This window comes from Medicago sativa, chromosome 5 (genome assembly GCF_051527215.1).
Source record: "Medicago sativa cultivar Bolivia chromosome 5, Bolivia_mono, whole genome shotgun sequence".
Lineage (NCBI taxonomy): Eukaryota > Viridiplantae > Streptophyta > Magnoliopsida > Fabales > Fabaceae > Medicago > Medicago sativa.
In genome coordinates this window covers 54,193,559-54,216,948 of record NC_140753.1, presented here as the reverse complement: position 1 = coordinate 54,216,948, position 23,390 = coordinate 54,193,559, and the positions used below count along the sequence as shown (strand labels likewise).

The 23,390-nt window shown below is 31.2% G+C and overlaps 2 protein-coding genes and 1 pseudogene across 6 annotated transcripts; 2 read left to right on the top strand and 1 right to left on the bottom strand.

The window, feature by feature from the left end:
* Positions 1 to 3,176: 3,176 nt before the first annotated feature.
* Positions 3,177 to 9,409, top strand: LOC146923070 (DEAD-box ATP-dependent RNA helicase 10-like). Of its 4 annotated transcripts, none has more exons than XM_085715812.1 (16): positions 3,177 to 3,265; positions 3,873 to 3,997; positions 4,084 to 4,219; positions 4,304 to 4,373; positions 4,450 to 4,512; positions 4,597 to 4,671; positions 4,814 to 4,936; positions 5,173 to 5,214; positions 5,608 to 5,682; positions 6,411 to 6,557; positions 6,655 to 6,792; positions 7,076 to 7,178; positions 7,270 to 7,358; positions 7,683 to 7,733; positions 8,082 to 8,123; positions 9,067 to 9,409. In XM_085715812.1, the coding sequence occupies exons 2-15, from the start codon at positions 3,883 to 3,885 to the stop codon at positions 8,106 to 8,108; spliced, it is 1,254 nt and encodes a 417-aa protein (XP_085571938.1). In that variant the 5' UTR covers positions 3,177 to 3,265; positions 3,873 to 3,882; the 3' UTR covers positions 8,109 to 8,123; positions 9,067 to 9,409. The 4 variants fall into 4 exon arrangements, with proteins under 4 accessions (XP_085571938.1, XP_085571939.1, XP_085571936.1 ...); XM_085715813.1 differs by having other exon boundaries at positions 8,082 to 8,155; XM_085715810.1 differs by having other exon boundaries at positions 3,177 to 3,300.
* Positions 9,410 to 13,291: 3,882 nt separating this feature from the next.
* Positions 13,292 to 19,191, top strand: LOC146923069 (uncharacterized). Its single transcript, XM_085715814.1, has 3 exons — positions 13,292 to 13,815; positions 14,372 to 15,465; positions 15,611 to 19,191. The coding sequence occupies exons 1-2, from the start codon at positions 13,412 to 13,414 to the stop codon at positions 14,571 to 14,573; spliced, it is 606 nt and encodes a 201-aa protein (XP_085571940.1). The 5' UTR covers positions 13,292 to 13,411; the 3' UTR covers positions 14,574 to 15,465; positions 15,611 to 19,191.
* LOC146923068 (asparagine synthetase, root [glutamine-hydrolyzing]-like) lies at positions 18,134 to 22,008 on the bottom strand (annotated as a pseudogene). Its single transcript, XR_015011164.1, has 6 exons — positions 20,789 to 22,008; positions 20,557 to 20,692; positions 20,285 to 20,466; positions 18,994 to 19,143; positions 18,786 to 18,893; positions 18,134 to 18,514 (listed from the first exon to the last, which is right to left on the bottom strand). The product of XR_015011164.1 is annotated as an asparagine synthetase, root [glutamine-hydrolyzing]-like (transcript).
* Between the last annotated feature and the right edge of the window lie 1,382 nt (positions 22,009 to 23,390).

Below are 23,390 nucleotides of genomic sequence, written 5' to 3'. Positions count from 1 at the left end.
TTTACCACCAAATAGAATCAAACATCGGTAATTAAATAAGAGATCAAAAGATAATATATATAAATGAAAAGAATTTTGGTGGATGAACATTGTGGTTGATCAATGAAAATGAAATAATCATCATATATCCATTTTATTACATTAGCGTTTAAATATTAAACCATCTAGACTGAGGAACAATAAGTTGGGAAAAATTACCTAAGGTAAAAATGAAAGAAAAAATGGCCGAAAATAAGTGAGTTCATCCTCGTATGAAGAGGATGATTGTTAAAAAAATGGAATTAATTAAGTTTAAACCGTGATATATTATAAGGAAAATGATTGTCAATTTGATAAAAAAAATAAGGGAGATTAATGTTTAGTTAAAAATAGAGCAGGTGTCTGTGTTATTTAAAAAGACCTTAAGGGAGGTTAGTGTAGTTTACCCATGATTTTTCTGAAAGAGTAATTTACCCATGATAAAATCATTGAAATAGTTGTTATTAAATATTATGAAGTCGTAAACTAAAAATATGTAAAAATGTTAAAAATAAGATTTCGTTATGGATAAAGATGGCGTCAGTCCGCGTGAGCTTAGCTCAGTTGGTAAGGACAATGCATAATATATGCAAGGTCGCAGGTTCAAACCCCGGACACCACCAAAAAAAAAAAAAGATAAAGATGGCGTCATGAGTCCTTTGTATGAATTGTACAACTATATTATTTAATAATCATTTATCATTTCTTTAGTGTTTTATATAGTCATATTTCTAAAAGATATAATAACTAATAATCTACAACAATAAAAAATATTATTTTTTAATAAGACATGCTGGCCTGACTTCTTTGATTTTCTGTTGTTTTCAAATATGTTGAGATTCGCAAGTTTCAACATGTCTTGTTTGCCTACACTCTCGTTCTTCAAACTCAAAAGATCTTTTATTGTTGATTTGTTCAAGGAGTTGTTGGCACTTGAATTTTGATACTGTGTTTACGGTCGATCCATTCACAAATGTTTACTTTTCATATTTTTCTGTAACCTAGTTTCGCGCTCGTATACGGGTTCGTTGGGCTGCAATCGTGATTAGTGATTTTTTTTTTTAGGATAGATTATGGTTGATCTACATGAGCTGTTTTATTATATTGTATCCCCGTTTTGGATTCTACATGAGTCAGTTTTAATGCCCTCGACTTCTTTGTCTATTTCTTTATCTATCCCCGTTTTGAAGAATAGTCCTTGCATTTCAATAAATGTTTTTAAAATTCCTAAAATGATAAGGACTATTCTTCAAAGTCACGCAAAATATAGGGACCAAAAACATATTTAATCCTAAAATAGTAGGGATCTACTAACTGCCACATCGACATTCCTTTAGAGAATTAACAGCAGAGACTAATTTTGATAACAAAGATAAAAATATGGGGATTTCAAAAACATTTAATGATATGTAGGGACTATTCTTCAAAGGGGTTCAAAATGTAAGGATTAAAAACATATTTAACCCTTTAATATAATTTTTCTTTTAGATTTTTTGTTTGATGAACCTGGTTTTTAAAAAAATTAGAAAAAAATACAATGTTTTTTAAAGTTATAGCAAACACGTAGGGCTTTGTTGATATACAAATAAATAGTAAATAATTATATTAAATTTCAAAAAAAAAAGTAAATAATTATATTAAATATTCATTCTCTAAATATATCATAGCTTATTACCTAAGCTACTTTACTCCTGTATAATAAATCTTTCATTGCGCTATTTAAACACACCGTATTTCAACATATGTCTCTCCTTTGTCTCTTATTTAACCGGCTTGTTTGTTACAAATTAAAATAAACAAAATATTGAAATTCAATAATTAAATCTTTCGTTGCGCTATTTAAACACATTGTATTTCAACATATGTCTCTCCTTTGTCTCTTATTCAACTGGCTTGTTTGTTACAAATTAAAATAAAAATAATATTGAAATTCAATAATTTAGTGATTTTTTTTAATTTATAAAAAATATCATAATCTATTTAAGTTTTTTTTTTGTGGTGTTCGGGTTTCGAACTCCGAACCTTACATATTATGTGCATTGTCCTTACCAAATAAGCTAAGCTCACGGAGACCTATTTAAGTTTGTTTATCGTAATACAATCATTTTAAAAAAAATAATAACTTAGTTTGTTTAGATACATCAATATAATGTAACCAAAAAAAAAAGATACATCAATATAAAATAATTTTTTTATTACAAAATCACATCAATATATTGAAAATTATTTTATCTCTCAGTTAAATATGATATTTTGTTACAAAAGACACAAAAAGGTAAATATACGTTGAGGTGTTAAAATATTAAGATAGAGCAAAATTGTGTTTTTTCTAACCATTAACTTTCATAATTAGAGAAAGATAATAATAGATTATAAATTATTTTTAACTCTTTAAATATTTAGAAGTTGAATTATAAATTTTTTTGTTTTGATTAGGATTAAGATTAAGTTTGTCTGCTTCTTCAAAAAAGATTAAGTTTGTGTGTATTGAGATTAAGATTAAGTTTGTTTGTTCATTAAAGAACATTAAATTAGTGTGTTTTATCGGTTGAATTTGTTTTAATTTGTTTCTAAGAGAGAAAAATAGAGGGAAGTTTAAGCAAAAGACACAAAAGGATATTATCTTGATGACGTGTCAAAAAATTAAGAAGGGGTAAGATTGTATTTTTGGTAGACATTAAGTTTCATAATTAGAGAAGGGGTAAGATTTGTTTTGATTAGGATTAAGATTAAGTTTGTTTTTAAGAGAGAAAAATAGGGGGGAAGTTGAAGCAAAAGACCAAAAGGGTATTATTTTGAGGACGTGTCAAAAAATTGAGAAAGAGTAAGATTGTATTTTTGATAGACATTAATTTAAATAAGAGGTTTTTTTTTTTTTTTTTTTTTTTTTTTTACAAAATAAGAGGTGTTTAAAGAGTGATTGATGAAATTTATCGGTTTTTTTACTTAACAATTTAAATTAAAATATTGTTTTTTGTTTTTGAAGAAAAATTAAAATATTGTTATAAAAAGGGTATATATATAAATTAAAATATTGTTATAAAAAGGATATATATATATATATATATATATCAAGAATACGTTGCTACGTAACCAAAACACGACTTTCCCTTAAAAAAAAACCCACTAAAACACGATTTAGGCTGCGATAGGGATACAATCGAAGATTGAGTCTCGCTCGCTCGCCATAAACTTGTTGGTCGCCCAGGAAACGCAGCAGCAATTGTTCGTCGCCCGCCATAAACTTGTTCGGATTTTCCTTCTCCAGTTTTTAATAATCATGTATGTTTTTTGTTTTAAAAAATAGGCCAAATACCTCCCCGATCATTTAAGTTTCATGTTTGTTTCAGATAGATTTTAAGTTTCTAAGGTTTCAGATATGTCTTTAAGTTTGAACTTTGAAGTTTGTTTCGGATAGGTATTCGAGTTTCTAAGGTTTCGGATAGCTTCTTTAAGTTTCGAGTTTGTTTCAGATAGGTGCTTTCTATCAACCTCCGTTAAGCCAAAGTTGATTTGATAGTAAGTTAAGCCAAAGTTGATTTGATAGTAAGTTAGGCCAAAGTTGATTTGATAGCAAGGACCTATCTAGAACAAACTCGAAACTTAAAGACCTATTTGAAATCTTAGAAACTTAACGGACCTATCCGAAACAAACTCGAAACTTGAAGACCTATCTGAAACCTTAGAAACTTAAAGTACCTATCTGAAACATGAAACTTAAATGACCCACGCATGTATTTGGCCTAAGAAATAATCATGTATGTTTTAGTTATTTTTTGAATTGGTTTTGGTTTTAATATTCATGTATGTATTAGTTAGTTATTTGTTGAATTGGTTTTGATTTTTATTCATAGGTTAGAAGAAATGAAATCATTTACGGATTTGGGCTTATCTGTTCAATTGGTGGAAGCTTGTGAAAAAATGCGTTGGTATAATCCGCTTAAGATTCAGACTGAAGTGATTCCCCTTGCGCTACAAGGTGGGTTAGATGTAATCTGATTTTGAAACTCAAATTTTCCATGTTTATTATCATGTGTTCCTTTGTACTAATTCAATTTCTGACAGGAAAAGATGATGTGATCGGAATTTCACCACCTCGTTCTGGCAAGGCTGGGGCTTTTGTTCTTCCTATATTGCAGGCCCTCTTAGAAGCCGGACCCAACCTAAACACGTCCTTTGCTTGTGTGCTGTCTCCCTCAAGGTACTTCTTAGATACATAGATACCCGATCGTAATCATTTATCTTATCACTCATATTTATTTAACTAACTATTTTCTTTAACCAGGGACCTTGTTTTTCGTATTGCTGAGTATTTTCAAGTTCTAGGTTCTCAATTTGGTGTCAAGTGTGCTACCGTGAGTTCTAATCTTTTTTCCTTAAATCATGAATTTTATGTCGCTGGTTACTAATACAATCATCTATTTTCTATAGCTTGTTGAAGCGAACGACATCATAGATCAAACCAACCAGATTTTACAGCAACCTCATTTTATTGTAAGTTTTACTTTGTTGTAATTTTATTATTTCAACTTACTACTGCTGCTTCTCCTTCTAATTGTTTATTTCTTACTCTTCAAGGTTGGAACCCTTCGACAAGTCTTTTATCACTTAAGACTAACCCAAGGATTTTCTCTTGCTAGATTGAAATACCTGGTATGATTACATTTCTATATTTAATATACCTTGTGTTGTTTCGTTTTTACATTACAAAATGAAATATTTAATATACCTTGTTTTCTACAATTTCATATATCTCGTGTTTAGTCAAAGTTTTACTACCTTGCATTTTGAGTAGGTCATACATGAGGCAGACCTGCTGTTGAATGACCAGTTCGAGGAACAACAACTAAATGATATTTTATCAATGATTCCTAGTGAGCGGAGAACTTTTCTTTTTTCATCTACAATGACAGAGAAGGTAAATATGTAGGTTTATACAACCATCGTTGTTACTATTATTGAGTCAACCTATTTATAACGAAATTTGATAAAGCCTCTCAAGCTCAGAGTATTTAATCATATTATTCTTGGTTGAATATCATATATTTTGTTATTGTAATTCATTTTCCATACAAGGCTTATATTCTACATATGCATGACTCCGTAATTTCTTTATCTTCAAATTTAAATTTGTCTGTACTCTTGTGATTTCAGGTCCATATGATCCAAAGGGTGTCTTTAAGGAACCCTCTAAAGGTACAACCTAATCTTTACAAATACCATATTCATAAGGAAAATTACCCCCTCCCCCGCCCTGGAAGATTAATATTTGTTACACTTAGTTGGTTTTAATGCCTTCTCTTGGACTATTTGAAAAATACAACAGTCCAATATGGACAATTTTAATTACTATTCTCGAAGTTAGTTTTGAACTTTATTCCTAAGCAGATAAATGGAAGTTAGGGGATTTAGAAAATGAAATTTTTAAAAATGCGCTTAGGTGGTTTGCTTACCAGTTGGTTTATGTACATTAAGATAGACTGTAGTGTAACATATTATTTCATCCAGAAGGAAGTGTAATTTTAAGCATCGTTTACCAGAAGGAGCTGTATTTTACTTGTATTCACGAATTTTTTTTATTCTGTATAGATTGACGTATCTTCCAAATATTCTACTGTGGTCACACAGCTGCAGCAGAGTTGCATTATGCCAGCAATGCTTAAGGTTTGTCTTCTCCTTTGTCCAAAAATTGTTGAATTTCTTACTATTGGATTTTAACCCAACAGAGGCTGTTTAAAGGCTATTTCATACCACCCTTGTTGAGGGGAAGATTCTTTGAAATGTCGAGTCAGTTTTTTATTAAGGTTTTTAACACATGTTTTAGGGTCCTGCTTCAAATGAAATCGTTCTATATTATTCTTTTACCTAAAGTGAGTTATACTTTATAAATGTGTCTTGGTGAGGCTGTCAAGGATGTGATACTACAGAAAAATTTATGAGTGGATGGTTACTATGGTGGTTTGTTAGAAGAGAACAAATTAGAATGAGTTTTGTTTGATGTTTATTAAAATTAGTAGAACAGATGTAGTTCCAGTTTGCCTGTGTTCCAAGTGTTACCTATGTAGATGTGAAAATCTCATAAGTTGGCATAATTAGAATATAACTACTGTTTGCTTTGTACTTGGCTGGAGATATACAATAATACAATCGAGGATACATGACACAAATACAATAGATTTAGAAAAGTAGAAGTTTTTTTATTTAGTTTAATACCGAATAAGATTTTGGGTTATGGTCTTTGATGCACAAGATACAACAACACTCATGTTATCAAGGATGTATCGAACCCTTCTAACATATTGGCTTCATTAGTTTTGGGTTTTGTGAATAAGAAACTATTATTATTTATGCTTTCACTGATTGTGTTCATCAATTGCGTGCTTCTTGCATAGGATTGCTACCTTGTATACATTCTCACTGAAATGACTGGAAGAAAATCAACGGTATTCACTCAGACTTGTGGTTCAACGTTTCTTCTGGCTTTAATTCTTAAGAATCTTGATTTCAGAGCCATCCCAATTATTAGTTATATGAGCCAGGTAACTGTACTATAAGTCTTGTGTTATAATTGTAATTTCTTCTAAACCACCAACAAGAAATATGCCTAATTCTTTATATGATAACTTTTTTTTATAGGCAAAGAAACTAGGAGCCCTGAATGCGTTCAAGTCTGGAAAGTTCAATATTCTCCTTTGTAGTGAAGCAGCTAGGAGGGGACTAGATATTCCAGCGGTAGATATGGTGATTAACTACAACATACCTAGAGATCCCAACGTAAGATGTGCTATATAATGCTTTTATACTTTTGTTGACGTGTTTTGGCATATTAATAATTTTTGAATATGAATATTTTTCTTTGATCGAAAAGGTTGAAAACCAACTATTTATATACATGAGATATGATCAAAATAGGAATGCAATCCTATCATAACTCGTAAAGATACTAACACATTATACTATAATAAATATCAATATATCAACAATAAAACTAATTAAAAGTTCACAGTTGGCTTCATTAATTAATAATTGAAAGAATTCCTGACCTTGTGATCTACAGGATTATATGCATCGTGTGGGATGGACTGGTCATGTTAATGCTGCCATTTCTTTTGTGAACCCATATGAAGCGGGACAACTTGAAATGATAGAGAGACATATAGGTGAGGAGTGTATGCTCTCTGCCTTTTCTTTGCAATTTTAAAGAACAAAAGTGTCATAGGAAATAATTAGTACAATTATTTTATTTTTCAGGCAAGAAGCTACCGGTGTATCCGGCACCATATGAGAATGTTTTGCTTTGGAGAGGGACTGTTAGGGAGGCCGAAAGATTAGCACGAAAGGTAATTTTTTTGCATCGAGCATAGTTATGCTTTAGGCTACTTTTAGTCTTCTTGTCTATTTGGTTTTTTAAATAGAAAAGTTAAGTTTTGGGATTTTGTGGCAAGTTGAAATTGTGGTGCCCTTGCCGATTTGTCTTCAGTGCTATAAGTAATGTTTCCGCTAACTAGATAGAAAGGAATGTATGAAAGATGTATGAATTGTGATTATATTATTATTAGATATATTAAATTATGACGAGTGATTTGAAATTAGTCTATTCTCATCTGATTTAACTTATTTATTACTTTTCTAAATACTTAATTGTTTGTATTTTATTTGTGTAGGAAATCAAAGAATCTGGTTGGAAGAGTGGAGGATATTTAGGAGACGAGGAGGTACTACACTGACTAAATCAATCAATCTTTTACTTATATATTCACTTTACATATGGCTATCATTTTTTTATCTCTACTTATATAATTTCTTTTTGTTTCTCTTTTATTTCGTCAAACTCTAATGAACATAAATTTTGGTTGGTGGTTTATACTTTGTATATTTTTTAACTTTTAAATATATTTCAGAAAGTATTTAACCATATTATACTAGGTTGAATATCTTATACTTGTTATAATAATACGTTTTCTATGCAATTCTTGTATAATACAGATGTTTGATGGTGTAATTTATTTATCTTTAAATTTGCGGTTGTAATAATATGGAAAATTACTCTCTTGTGATTTCAGGTCAAAAAGATCCTAAGTTTGCGTTGAAGGAATCATGTGAAGGTACAACCGTGATATTAACAAATAATATATTCGTAAGGAAAATTACACACTCTTGCTTGAAAGATTAATAGTTGTTACACTTTAGTTGGTTTTAATGCATTCTTAGGGGCAATTTTAATTAGTATAAATTAATGTCAAAAAGTGATTTTGAAGACTTAAATTGATTTTTGGATTCTTAATTTGAATCCACTTAGCCTCTAGATTGATTCTAAAATGATTAGTCTTATTTTAAAAGATACTTTTTTTTATGCTTGTGTAAGAATTTCATTTTTATGCTTTGGTCTCTCACAAGCGCCACCCTTTCAAAGTTGCCGATGTCAACATGCTTTTATTGAAAGATCTTGCAGAATTTTACGTAGTCTTTTAAATGTGGTTGTTTTAATATTTAAAATTAAAACATGAAGGATTTGCTTTTCCTGCTGATCTCCTGATCTCATTTGTGTGGATCGTGTTGGTTATGACAGCAAAATGTTGCTTAGTTTATTAATTGTGTTGGCTTGAAAAACACGATCTCTATGTTCTTAATTTAGCACTTGTATTTTCAATTTTTCAAAAGGGTGTCTGAAATAAGTAACACACTAGGACTTGGTGTTAAATTCAGCACATCAAAACTTGTTCTAAATATTCTTTCAAAAGACATTCTAGTATTTAACCATATTATACTGGGTTGAATATCTTATACTTGTTATAATAATGACGTTACAAGTATTCTCCATTATCATCAAAACTTGTTACACCCATCATCATTGATCTAGTATATTCTTTCAAAAGACATTCTTTGCAATCAAATTTTAGATCAATGATGATGGGTGTAACATTACACAACTCTTTTGCTGATAATGGAGAATACTTGTACTCTTTTTAGTTATATGAAATTACTTATTGGTGTTTATTTTTGTTGTTTCTAATTTTAGGTCAATGACGTGCTTTTTTATATTGGCAGGATCCAGGTTCAATATATTGCACATTATCTCTTAATGTGGAAGGAACTTTCATTGGCAGTTGGTCATTACGAAGTTACATAAATATGCTCCTCAGCTCAAACTTGTTTGAATTCTGCTCTTCCCCAGCACAAAACACTCGCACCCTGCAGCCATGCCCAAAATGCCCCTGCGCTAGTTAACTAGCGTGTAAGTGTAAACTAATGCGCAATTTAAGTTAAGTGGCGCAATGTGGCTACTTTTTTTTTTTTTTTTTTTTAATTTATTTACTATTTTCAAATTATGTTATTTACTTTAGTTGTAAAATATTTTATTTACTTTATTCTAAATTATTTATTTTCTAAATTATTTGTTCATTTTATTCTAAATTATTTATTTATTTGCTATATTCTAATTTAGTTATGCACTTAAAATAAATTCGATTTTATTCTAATTCAATATTTATTCTAATTTATTTATTCATTAAATACAAAATTAGAAAATAAATTCGATTTTATTTATTCAATATTTATTTATTCAATACATAATCATAAACATAAAATAAATTCAAATATAAGTACAAATAAAAAAAATTAATAAATATAACTCGTTTTATTAATATCATTCAAACGTTTCAATAAGCAATACATATATTTTATTTGAATTCACTAATCTACTTAATATCTTTTTACCCTCTTTGGGTAAAAAGTTATTTTTACCTTCTTCGGTATATAGCAATAGCTCTTGGGGAAAATAATGATCAGTGGAAAACGACATCAAGATCCTTTGATGTAAATTTAAATTTGGTTCCTTTTATACCCCCATGATGATTCTTTTTACCCACGGTAAAAAGATTTTGGGAGTAAAAGAAAGCAAACCTAATTTTACCTCAAGGGATGATGTCTTTTTCCCCAACTCGACTGACCATTATTCCCCCCAAAAGCCACTGTTATATACCTAAAGGGGTATAAAGAGCCTAAAGACTAAAGAAGCAAAAAAGAAGAAGAGAAAGAGGGGGAGAGAGTGGGAGGAGATAATGTGAGGAAAATATGAAGTTTGTAAGAGTATTTATAGGTGGTTTAAGGTAACATAGCAATTAATGAGGTCAAAAAACGTGAAAAAACTTAAAAAAAAAAAGTGTAAAAACCATTAAAATGCATTGACCACCGTCCAAAAAACGTGTTCTTGAGTTCTAACAACCGGCCAACTTGCGCGAGTTAACTCGCGCAGAGGCTCAGTGGTGCGTGACTTAAGTCACGCAGAGCTTATAAGGTGCGTGAGTTAAGTCACGCTGTGTGACTTAACTCACGCTGGAGTATATTTGGAAATCATGCTGGACGCGAGTGGTTTATGCCGGGGGAAGAGCAGAATTCAACTTGTTTTTCTAATTGTCAATCATTTCCTTTGAAATGAATTGGGCTTTCTAGTTGTAAAGTTGTCTCTTTGAGGATGGTTTATAATTATAACCATCTACGACCTTACTCCTACAACTTTGTTTCTCTGTAATGCGGTGTAGCATTTCGTTTTACATCACGTAACTTCTTGATCTCAATGTTAATGTTTATTCATTTCAATCACAAGTAGATTGTCGTATTTAACCACCAGTATTCGACATGGACAGTAAAACATCAAAACATTTTTTAACTATCCTTTCAAAAGGCCTAATTTAGGTCGGTGATGACCGAGAAAACATTACCACGACTCTATTGCTGTTAATGGACAATACTAGTTCTTAATCTTAAATCTGGTTTTTTTTTTTTTTTTTTGAGTGAGTGTTGTTGAATGTTTGAAAAATACAATAATTGTTCACTTGGTTCCAAGTACACGCTGTGACAAGATAACACTTATTGCAACTCCCCGCTAGGTACAGGGAGTCTTCTACAAGTCCCATTACCTAGTTACGAACTATTACCCCTTATGTCACCATATACAAAAGCCCCTTTTGTACCTTTCCCATCTCTTTAAAAAAATCAATAGTATAATTAATTTGTATATAATATTACTAAATTATCTATCTTTAAACTTCTTAGGTAAACTGATAATATTAATAAGAATTTTGTTTGGAAAAATAATAACAAATATCTAATCTAATATTTTAGAAAGGTAGTTATAATTAAGGACGGAGGGAGTAATAAGTTTAGAGACTTGGTTATAACTTATTTTAATTTAAGAACTACTTCAAAATCATCGAGTAGATTAGAGACCTCCAAAGTAATTTATCAACACCACATTTCTTTTTTTTGAAGAGGTCAACACTACATTTCTATAATTGTACATGCATTAATTTCGAAAACTAAAGGTCTCCAAAGTTTCCTCTTAACATATGATGGCCACACTTCAAACTGTTCCCACTTAGCAAACCATTTGGCTTCACTATCTGAGCAAAAAGCAAAAGAAAAAAGGCACGACAATCAACAAAAGCATCCAAATATAAAATAGGGTCTTGCTAAGGGCACTTGTTAGCATTCCTTTTTATAATATACCAAATATAAAATACAAAGTACCAAAAAGAAACTATAATGATTAATGAAATGGTGAATTCTTAAACTATGATCAAAATACAAAGTAGCAAAAAACATCAAATGTTATATATATCCCCTAGTTATTAATTATTCTTTAGCTATTAAGAAGGCGCCAACTTTTATCGGACATGCCATCTACTAAAATGTCAAAATTTGATCAAATTTTGACAAAGAGACTAATCAACAGCACATTATGAGGGACGAAATAGAATTTTTAAGATTGTTTGAAACATATTTCTTCTTTCACTCGTTTTTACCTATAGATGCAACACTAGAGTATATGATGATATTGATGAGTATATTGATAAAGTGCTTATCAAATGTTGATGAATGATACTATTGTTGGGTCTTTACCATCTTGTGACATACATCATATGGAACAAGATGGAATTCGGAATTTGGACTCTCTGTTGTGCATAGGAGGTTGTAGATATGACAAATCTAAGGCAACATTTTGTGTTGGTTGGACATTTTCATGCTCAATAGTTTTGTGAACTTTACATGAGTAATAATATGTTGTGATGAAGATTTCATGTTCTCAGCCTGATTTTTGCCTAGACTATTTTGGAAAGAACACAGTAATTGATATTGGTTGTATTGTGTTTCTCTTGCTTGTGTTCTGAATGTTGTGGATAATAATGAACACATCATCAAAAGCCAAAGGGGACCCGTGCTTGTTTGGTTTAGCTTTTCAAAAACAATTCTCTTGTCCAAAAGCAATTTTCTTTGAAGTTAGAAATCCTAGCTTTTGAGTTTGGTAGAATCAATTCTACATTTAATTTTTATACTTTGGTTATTAGAGCTCATTACTTTCCAACATTGCCCTTCATCAATTCTTATTTCCTTCTTTTGCCTTTCACAAAGTCTATAATTTTTGTTGGGCAGCCGTGTTGAATAAAACGAGTCATATAGTCCAGCAATATGAACGCTAATTTTCTTGTGATTTTTTTTCTGGCCATTATTTAGCTAGTGGTTTAATGATCATATTTATTATTTTTAAATTAATATATAAAAAATTATTTATTAAAATAAATAATATATTTACATTTAGTATTAATCAACATACACATTTAACTATGTCCATTTATTTGTATTTAGCTATGTTCATTTTAATAATTATACATTCAAAAGCAATTTTGATCAAAACTATCCAAACAACATTTAGTTTGTTTAATCAAATCTACATTATTGTATCCAAACATAAATCAATCCTCTCAAAATCAATTATGTTAGAATCAATTCTGGCATAATCAATTCTATCCAAAGCTGAACCAAACACACATGATGTTGACAAAAGTCAAAAGGTACCCACCCCACCCCTTATAAAGAATCGGCTAAAATATGGTTTTAGTCCCTGCAAATATGCCTCGTTTTGGTTTTAGTCTTTGTAAAAATTTTTTGTAGTTTTTGGTCCCTGCAAAATTTTTTGTTTTTTAAAATAGTCCCTGACCCCATTTTTGTGATGATTTGCATACGTGGCACATGATGACTGCAACCATTTTGTAGTTTTTGGTCCCTGCAAAATATTTTGTTTCTTAAAAAGGTCCCTGCAAAATATTTTGTTTTTGTGAAAATAGTCCCTCCAGGGACTATTTTAAAAAACAAAAAATTTTTGCAGAGACCAAAAACTACAAAATTTATTTACAGGGACTAAAACCAAAATGAAACATATTTGTAGGTCTAAAACCATATTTTAGCCTAGAGAATTTATTTTCTCACTAGTGTAAAGTAGTCATTGAAATACTGCAAAACCATTACACTTTATCACTTTTTGCATCAACACAAACACAACATAACCTCTTTACCTTTAAACATCCTATCAAAACCATTGTTTTCTATACTCTCTATGGTGAAAATCTGGGTTGAAATATGCATAATATCAGCTCGAGGAGTAAGAGCATCACATTCACTATGGAAACGTCAATGGTATGCTACTGGTTGGATTGATCCAACCAACAAATACATAACCAAAGTTGATACTTCAACCAACACAAACCCTCTTTGGAGAACAAAATTTTCTATGCAAGTTGATAACTCTGATCCAAATCTTCATGATCTTGCATTGAACGTTGAAGTTTATAGCAGAGACCCTTTTTTCTTTTCAGAGAAACTTCATGGTTCTGCTACTGTTCGTCTCAAAGAGTTTCTTGCTAAAGGGTTGCTGAATGATGAGGGTTTAAGGCAAGGGAGTGAAGAAGTTGGAAGCTATCAGTTAAGGAAAAAGAAATCTTGTTTTTTTGTTTCTCTTATGTGAGTGAAGTTTTTATTCAATATGCTCTATTGGGTTCAACTATTTAGTGGAAAAATTGAAAACTTTGATTGAAGTTTAAGGTCCATTTGGATTGGATTATTGAGGCTTATCTGCTGACTGCTGACATAAACACTTGTGACTTTGTGAGTTATGAATCACGGACATAGACACTGAACACGACCTGGACTTATTGACCCTAGTAATAATTTGAGAAAATAGAATAGTTGAGTGTAACGACATGTGTCGTGTTGGTGTTGTACACGCTTTTAGTGAGACATGTTCGAAAGCTATTTTCAAGCTCTCTAAGATATCTTAGGGAAAAGCCTATAGGTTACACGAAAATAGTTTAACTTGATGTTATTTTTATCATAAAAATAGCTTATACATGAGCACTTTTATGATAAGCTTTTATTCTACGGTGTCTTTTAAGAGGTTTATCCAAATAGTCTAAATTTTTAGCTTTCAAAGAATATCAAGGTCATCTGAGGCACTTATGTGTGGTTGCTTATTATAATTTGAATGATGTTTATTTTGTGGTGTTTGTGTAATCTGTAGGTTCAACGGAGTTGAGTTTCTGATGAAGATGAAAGGAAAAAGTGTGATGTTTGTTGGTGATTCGTTAGGAAGGAACCAATGGCAGTCTTTGATTTATATGATATCTGCTGCAGCACCTCGTGTGGAGACAGAATTGGTTAGGGGAGATCCTCTCTCCACTTTCACATTCTTGGCGAGTATAGAAAAAATTCCTGAGCTTTAAGTTGATTGCTAACAAAAAGTTTTAAATTGTGGCTGTGATCATTGATATATTTGGAAGAATTGCGGTCAAATGTATCTGATGCGGCCTTGATTGCAGTTGCGTGTCTTACCAGTGCTAGTGTCTCTGATACTAACACCTGTGATTACATTTAATTATACCATTTTCTTAAATTATTGCCATTGTCTTGTATCGGTGTCGTGTCCGTGTGAGCGTGTTTACGTAGGTGCTTCATAGGTATAGATAAAATAAAATACTTTGTTGATAACTACCAAATACCAATACCCCATTTGGCATTTCACGATGTTTCTATTGCTAGTAAGATTTAAACCATAGTGCCACTACCCAAGTTTTTTTTTGAAGATTTAGATTTTGGTTCAAAAGGAAGAGGTAGATAAGAGCTAATAACTTGCAAATTTCCAGCAATAAAATAGTCGGTGTCAATTGAATCATTAGATTCAATTCACAAAGGGGTAGGGTCATATATTTTTGGTATAAGACAAAGAAGTTGAAAAAGTTTTTGTAAGACGGTGTCAGTTGAATCATTAGATAGATCCAATTAAATAGTTTGCATATGAGGGGATCCAAAATATTTTCAAGAATTTCGATACTTAGTTACATACTGCATACATCATTTCTATTATTTATCCTATAGAATGTTGACTATGCAAACAAGAAAAACATTTTAGTGATGTTAAAATTGGTTATGATATGATATATTCAGGACTATGGTGTGAACATTTCATTTCATAGAACTCCTTATTTAATAGATGTGGATGTGGTCCAAGGGAAAAAAATTTAAGGCTTGAAGAGGCAGATAAGAATGGTGACACATGGAAGAATGTTGATGTGTTCAACACAGGACATTGGTGGAGTCATCAAGGATCACTTCAAGGTTAGGCAAGTATAGTATCTTCTCTTTTTTAAGCTTATTCAAGAAAACACGGTAAGAAAATGACATTTTGAATTTGTACTTAAAATAATTGAGTTTTGAAAAAAAAATAATTTTTTGGGCTGATTTGTTGATTAATTGAGTGCAGATGGGATTATGTAGAATTAGGAGGGATTTTTTACCCTGATATGGATCGATTGGTAGCTTTGGAAAGAGGTATGAAAAGTAGAACCCATGTGTTACTTCAGGTAATTTCTCCCACATTACGAGTAAGGACTCTTCTATCTCTCTCTATTTTGTGCCAAATATGATCTTTTATATACTCTCTCTGTTCTAAAATAAATGTCATTAAGAAAAGCTATAATTTTTTTTTTTTTTTTTTTGACTAAGCTATTATTGATTATTAATAACCTGAAAATAGGGCAGTCAATATCTAGTCATTTAAAAATGGTTAAAGCTAACAAGTTATAATTTAATCAGACACTTGAAGCAAGATTCCAAATTAACTTTTTCCGTTAAGGCAAACTAAATTTTCATTTTTTTTTTTTTTCCATTTGCATTCATCTGATGAGTTGCTTCTAGATCTGGTAGTGGGACCTTTCTTTTGACTATCTTTGGCAAGTATGCCCATATCTTGTTGCAATTTGATTATTCTATTTCTATACTGAGGTTGAAATTTGTTGGCTTGTTTGTTGGTGCCATCTTGTCACAGAATTATGAATCCGCAGTTCAATATGCAGAGCTTACAAGAAAATATGTCAGCCTAGCTAGGGAAAATATTTTTTAATGATTTTTTAGTATAAACAAGTAGTATAGTAAATAAATTGGTTAGAAAAGAAAGTATGCTGAATAAATTTCTAGGCAATTAAGTTACATTTTTTACTAGCATCAATACGAGATTCTTACCAAAAAAAATATAATTATCAAAACTATGTCTTAATCTAATGAGCCAAGGTGGCAACGTCACACATGAAGATGTTCAATTATATAATACTGAATGAAAGATTCATCCCAATTGAGTATAAAGAAAACACTTGCTTCTTTACTTGTGGCATTAACTCACTGAGGCACTGACCTTAGCTAAAAATAGCTTCTTTAGCTTTTTTAGAATACAAGCATTGATATGTAATAAGGGCGTTTGGATTCATTTATTTACTGGGATAAACACTCATGAGAATGTTGGGAGAGCTTATGAAAACAACTTACGACATGCCCAATTGAGTTCCCAGCAGAGAGCTTACCCTGATCACTCAGCTGATTGTAGCCATTGGTGTCTTCCTGGTTTGCCTGATACTTGGAATCAACTACTCTATGTTGCTTTATTCTATTGGTTAATTCATTAGGTATTTTACACGGATTTAATCTACACAACATAATACTATATGATAACTGTGAAGTAGGTATTTTACACGGCTTAATGGTTAATCAGTAGTATATATGTTGAAGTTACTGATTAATCATATAGTGTATATACAACTTCACAAAGAAACTTTTTTTTGAAGTTACTGATTAATCAATAGTATATGCCTAATGAATTCACACAACATATTCCTAATGAAGTATTTTACACGGCTTTTTTATCATTAGGTATTCCTAAGAGTAGTTGCTTCATTTAATAACTGTGAAGTTGTATATGTACTATATGATAAAAAAAAAAGTTTCTTTGTTGCTTGATTAATTAATGTAAAGAGTAAATTATACCACTACAGTGTAAATTCCTCAAAAGGCATAGTAGCTATTGATTAATGTAACAAATAGTAGTTTCAGGATGAATTGGGACAACTTGTGATGAGCTCAAATTGGAAAAAGGACTTGCCTAGTTGATATTCCATTAGTGGCATTTTCATTACTTGAGGTTGTCTACAATTGTTTCTTGTTTTCAATTTGTATATTATCAGCTTGTTCCAATGGATCTTCTGAGTTAGATAATTAGTTAGGTCTGATCAGCTTGTTGGTCAAGTTAATTGGATATTTTTGTTATAACTAGCTTGTTACTACTTCGTAATGGGGTAGTATATAAGCTAATATATCCTTGTGAAATGACAGAGGTGTGACATTTCATAGAATCATTTTGATCAAGAGAGAAAATAGAGAGTACAACTGAGGGGGTTGAGATTTTCCTTTCCTAGAAAGTCTTGTACAAACTGTTGCTGCATTCAGCTTGATCATAGTGATCGGGTCAACCTCAGTGAGGATATAAGAGACAGTTTCTCCAAACCTCGATAATCTTTGTGCTTTCAAGCTTTTACTTTCTGCAATCTTTCATTCATAATAAGATTTGCTTAGCCGTTTTCTACTTCAACTTGTTTCATTAAAGAATTCTCAGTCTTGTTCAAAACTCGTCTATTGTTTCATAACATTATCTCGGTACAAGTGTTGTGAAACATTGTCTGGAAACTCAGAAAACCACAAACAAGTCAATGTCGCATGATTTTATCTCTGGTGCGCAAATCACCTAGGATATTACAGGCACATGCCAGCCAAGGTAAAGGTATTGGATAAATTAAATTATAATTTTCATGTGAGCATCAACAAATTTAAGCCAGCTCGGTGTGACAACAAAAGTTGCAACTGGTCCAATAAATAAAACTTAATGCAATTTGTATATAGGCAACACATTGCTTTGAAACCAAATCGATTAAGATAACAGTTCAAATTACAGAAATCAAAATGATACAAGATGCAATACTTATTTAAAGCCTTAATTATATTATATAGCATCATTTCATTGCCCCAGATAAAATAATACAGCAGGCAAATTCTTCATTCATGTTAATTATTATCATCGTTCTAGCGCAGTTGCTTCTTGCCACAGCTCAACTTAGCTCTGAATGGCAACCTCAATAGGAGAAGCTTCCAGTGGTATAATCTTCTCAAATTCTACAGTTTGGTTGACCAAGGTTTTCTGATTCTCACAAGCTGAATCATGAACTCCAAGTGCTGCTCTACCAGAAGGATCAAGGTTCTTGGACCAAGAAGCATCCCACTCAACAGCTTTTGCTGTGCTACATGCAACAGTTGGTCCTCCAGGAGCAGTTAGCCTTGCTGAGTTCTGCAAAACAATATAAAAAAACATCAATATTTGTATTAACCCTTGTTAAATTATGTTGTCTTATGGTCTATGAAGCATCAACACAAACACAAACACCAAATACAACCTGATACTGACACGTAAACACCAATAATGATTTAAGAATATAAAAGTGATTGAATGTAATCATATATGTCACCATCATGTGTCGAACACCAAACACACCTTCAATCTAAAGCATCAATGCTTATATGGTTACAACAAATTAAGAAGTGTTGATTGATTAACTTGCCTGAGGGAAGAACCTCTCAAAGATCATTCTATAGTAGTATGCTTCCTTGGTGTTTGGGGTGTTGTGGGGGTAGATATTGCCAGCATTAAGCATCATCCTATCAGTCACCTATTGGAAAATGTCAAGAACCAATTATAATAAACATAAATTTTGTGACAATAGAAAAATCCATCACTAAATTGTAGAGTAAAAAGGTTGGATTCAATACATGTTTTGCAGCATGAGCTTTAAGGCCGTCAATCCAACTATAACCAATACCATTACTGAATTGTTCCTTCTACCTGTATAAAACTAGTATTTCCACCCGTGCAACGCACGGGCGAACAAATATTTTTTGTGGCATTAACAAATTATTACTCTGAACGTACCATCAAAATAAAAACATATAATGCATTTGTTAGACAAATCGGATTATGTTGTCATCATCAGATTAAAGATGTCATCTTTTGACATATAATTCAATTTAATTTAAAGCAATTACATATCCCTGACCAATAATAATTAATGACAGCATATGTTATAAGTGACACAAAAAAGTAGTCGACACTTGGAAGAGAAATTAATCCAACAAAAAAAAAAATCCTTCTTGAAGATAGACGCATCATCGCTTGATAGCTCAAAAGTTATCTACAAAATTAAACAAAGGTTTTTGCGTGTGATTAATGTATATTGGATAATTCAAATTGACCATGAAGCTTAAATATACACATATTCATACCTAGCATGAAAATGAATGTTTCAATGTTAGTTTAGCAAACCAATTTTGCTACAAGGTCACAGTTCGAAACCGCGCACATGCTTTTCTTTATTTTTCAATTTCGGCCAAAATTTATTAAAAACAAATTTATTAAAAACATTTTTCAAAATTCAAAATGTGTCTTGGGCAGGAACTGAACCAGTGAAAAACGAAACCAGTGACCTTATTCATTTTTCCCATCCAGCTTGTATTACCACTAGATCAATCAACAAAGCTCCTATAAACTTACTTCACAACAAGTATTTAACCAATACATATTAACAACCTTCTAAATTTATTATTTTGGAAATATCTCTCACACTAGAAGTGATGGATGCAACCAATGATGAGTCCAAACCTTCAGGGTAGTAGAACACCAAAAGGCACATCAGTCATCAACCTCTTTATCACTGCTTGCAATCAGCGTCATTTGAAATCATGAAGAACTTTCCAATCCAAACAAATTGAGCATAAGTTGCTTTGGTAATTTAAAGTTCGGCCAAAAGGTAATTAAAATCTAACCAAAAATTGTTTCGGTCAGAAATTGAATTTGAGTACTCTCGACCAATACATTTTATCGTTTTTAGTCAAACAAGGTTTGACAACAAAATCAACTGACATAAACCAATCACCGGTGTTTTCACTAAAATCATGTATGACATGACACGCAAGATCAATCATGTAAACAATGCACCGTAAATCTAAACATGCACTTAGAGAAATTTCAATTCCAATTATGTTTTGAGACATTTATGAATCATACCTTCTCAAAGGCATGCCTCAAAGCTTGAGGATCATAAGGAGGAGATGGAATAGCCTCAGAGTACCAAGGAGGATTATACCATCTTATAAATCCACTATCTTTGCTAGAGTACAAATGACCAGGTGGAAAACACTCACAATCATCATTCAATGATTTCATTTCTGATGAAATCCAAACAGAACCTGAATCCATACATTCCAAAATATGTTCAAGTAAAAACTAAAAAAACCATAAATTATTAAATTCAAAGGGTGGATAAAATATAAAATTACCATCTAATCCCCAACCAATGTATATTACTCCTATAGCATCTCTAGCCACTATGTAACTGTCATCACGAGTATCCAATGGAACAAAGGAAAAGATACCATCCAACTTGTCCACAAAGTCTTCTCCATATTCCTCGTACTAATGAAAAGTTTAACACCAGTAACAAACAGTTCATAAGCACATGTTCAGTCATGAATCCAAATCAAATAATTCATTAGATCAAAGATGACTAACCAAGTGTGCAATAACATCACAATCACTTCCAATTCGGAATGTGTGATTAGATAGCTGTTTCCTGAGAGCTTCATGGTTGTAAATCTCTCCATTGACCTGATTTTCCAGTGTGACGCAATTTACTATCATTAAATCAGTAAACTACTAACATAATTATTACTGTTATGGACAAAAAACTAAGAGAACAACTACTTAAGCTAAAGAAACATCATGCCGGTGCTGGTGCAAGTAGGATCACAACCATATTCTATGAAACACTCACTTAGACATCAACATCAGATACGACAAAGACACAAACATATTTAACCATATTTTTTATAAATTACATTTTATATGAGTTGAGTTTGGACTTTATAATGTTGTAGCATATATTACGGACCAACTATTTGCACTAGAAAATCTTTATAAGATGAGTCACATAATTTTTTTTGAGAGGAGGATGAGTCACATAATTAGTAATTGAACCAATATTAGTTTGACAAAAAAAGTTTGAGGTTATGGAAAATGTAACTTTCAATAAATATATTCTATTCGAATAAGTATTAGCAAAAGGAAAAGAGAATATAGTTCTACAACCCATTTTTTGTTGTTCAATTGTCATTTCTTCTTTGAATTGTTAATAGTTTCCACTAAATTTTTTGCCAATAATTCCATTTTAAACTGGACCCCCACATACCACTTGTTGGTCCTAATTTTTTGACAAATATTTTATGTTCTCTATAATAATTCCCTCAAAAAAAAAAATGTTCTCTATAATAAATTAAAGAGTGACTTTTAAATAAAGTGGAGTGTTTTTTTTGGTACAAAAAGCTACTTATAGCGTTTCATTCATAATAAGAGTATAAATATAATCGGGTATATCAAAATGAACAATGAGACTAGCTGAATCACTGCCTTCACAAGCAAGAGCATGTGTTACCACGTTAACTTATCGCCGATTAAACTTCACCCTAGAGTTTGTGAAAGAGGAGGACAGAGTATTCTGACATGCTGCAATTATTTGGCCGAACTCAGTAACATCCACTCTGTTCGATAAGATAGCATATGCTGTAATTTTTGAATCGACTACAAAATCTACATTGTCAAACCACATGTCACATATCCATCGTAAAGCATGAAAAATAGCCAGTGCTTCCCTACGTTGACAGGTGTTATGATTACAACTGTTTAAGTTTTAATCATATTAAATATAAATAAATTATAAAATTAGTTAAAAATTTCAATCATTTCATTGGTTATTTTTAATTAATGAATATGACATGTCACTTGTTTTAGTATAAAATACAACTACGACGATTTTTTTGTTTTGTTGAAGAAGTACAACTATGACGATTGAAACGAGGAATATATGTGGATTAATAGATTATGTCACTTGTTTTAGTCTCTCAAAAAAAAATGGCACTTGTTTTAGTGTAAAAAACAACTGGTCCCACATTTATTCTTAATCATCATCCAAAATGACAAGATCATCACAACCTAAACAGAGTACCCCTGTCTTGCTATCCAAATCAGCCACTCTCAACAAGGAATTTGCTGCTGCAGTGCATATAGTAATATTCAGCACCAATTTGCAAATAGAAACAGCCAAAAAAAATAACGGTTGGATATAAATTTATTTACATCATCTAATATATTTAATTTAATAAGTAAAAGTCTTCCTGGTTGATATTAGAAAGTCCATAATAAAAAGATAAGTAAAAAATTAAGAAAGAACAATTCGATCTGCAAAATTAACAATTTTAATGTAAAATAAATTAAATATTCGTTCATCGGTCAATTTATTTTTGAAATTGTCGCGAATGACTAATGTGATCAAGAATTTTTCATTTGTGAATAGCAAACAAAATGAGTTTGCACGTCAAATCTAATTTGATCAAACTCCCTATAGATGGTCTAGTTGTAAGAGATTAGACAGCAAATGTAAGATTTTCGTATCATTGCCCCTGTATTAAAAAGTTAAATTTACCATAAATTAATTTTAATGCATGGTTAATGTATTACACCGTCAACTAATCACAAGATCATCATATGTATGAATTTGAGGTTAGATACGGTGAAAGTTATACTTTTATTACAGTTGACTAACAATGTAAAAAAAATAAAAATATTATACCCACTCGTGCATATAGATTGGTTGCAAAAGGAAAGTGAGAGGAAAGATAGTAAAAAGAAAGATTGTATGAGGAAAGAAAGTGAATGAAAAGTAAGAGGATTAATTTGGTTGTTTGGTATAAGAGAAAGTGGATAAGAAAGTGAAAGGAAAGAAACATGCATTTTTAGTAACTAGATCGTTGACCCGTGCGCCGCACGGGTCATATTGACTGTATAATACAGTTTGTATTGTATAAAATATGTCATAAAAATAAAATAAAAAGTTGATGTTAGATAAGGCCAGACAACAATTACCTAAGGTCTCCAATTTTTATTTTTATTTTTAAATTTTACTTGATTAAAAGTTCTCATTAATTTTGGTTAAATATAAAGGTCTCATATTTGAAAACTTCTGCTTTTCTGAAAGTCTATTCCACGTCTATCATTATACAATCAAACTTGTTATTTCTTTAATTTTTTTTTAATAAGACAACAAATAAATTCATTAAGT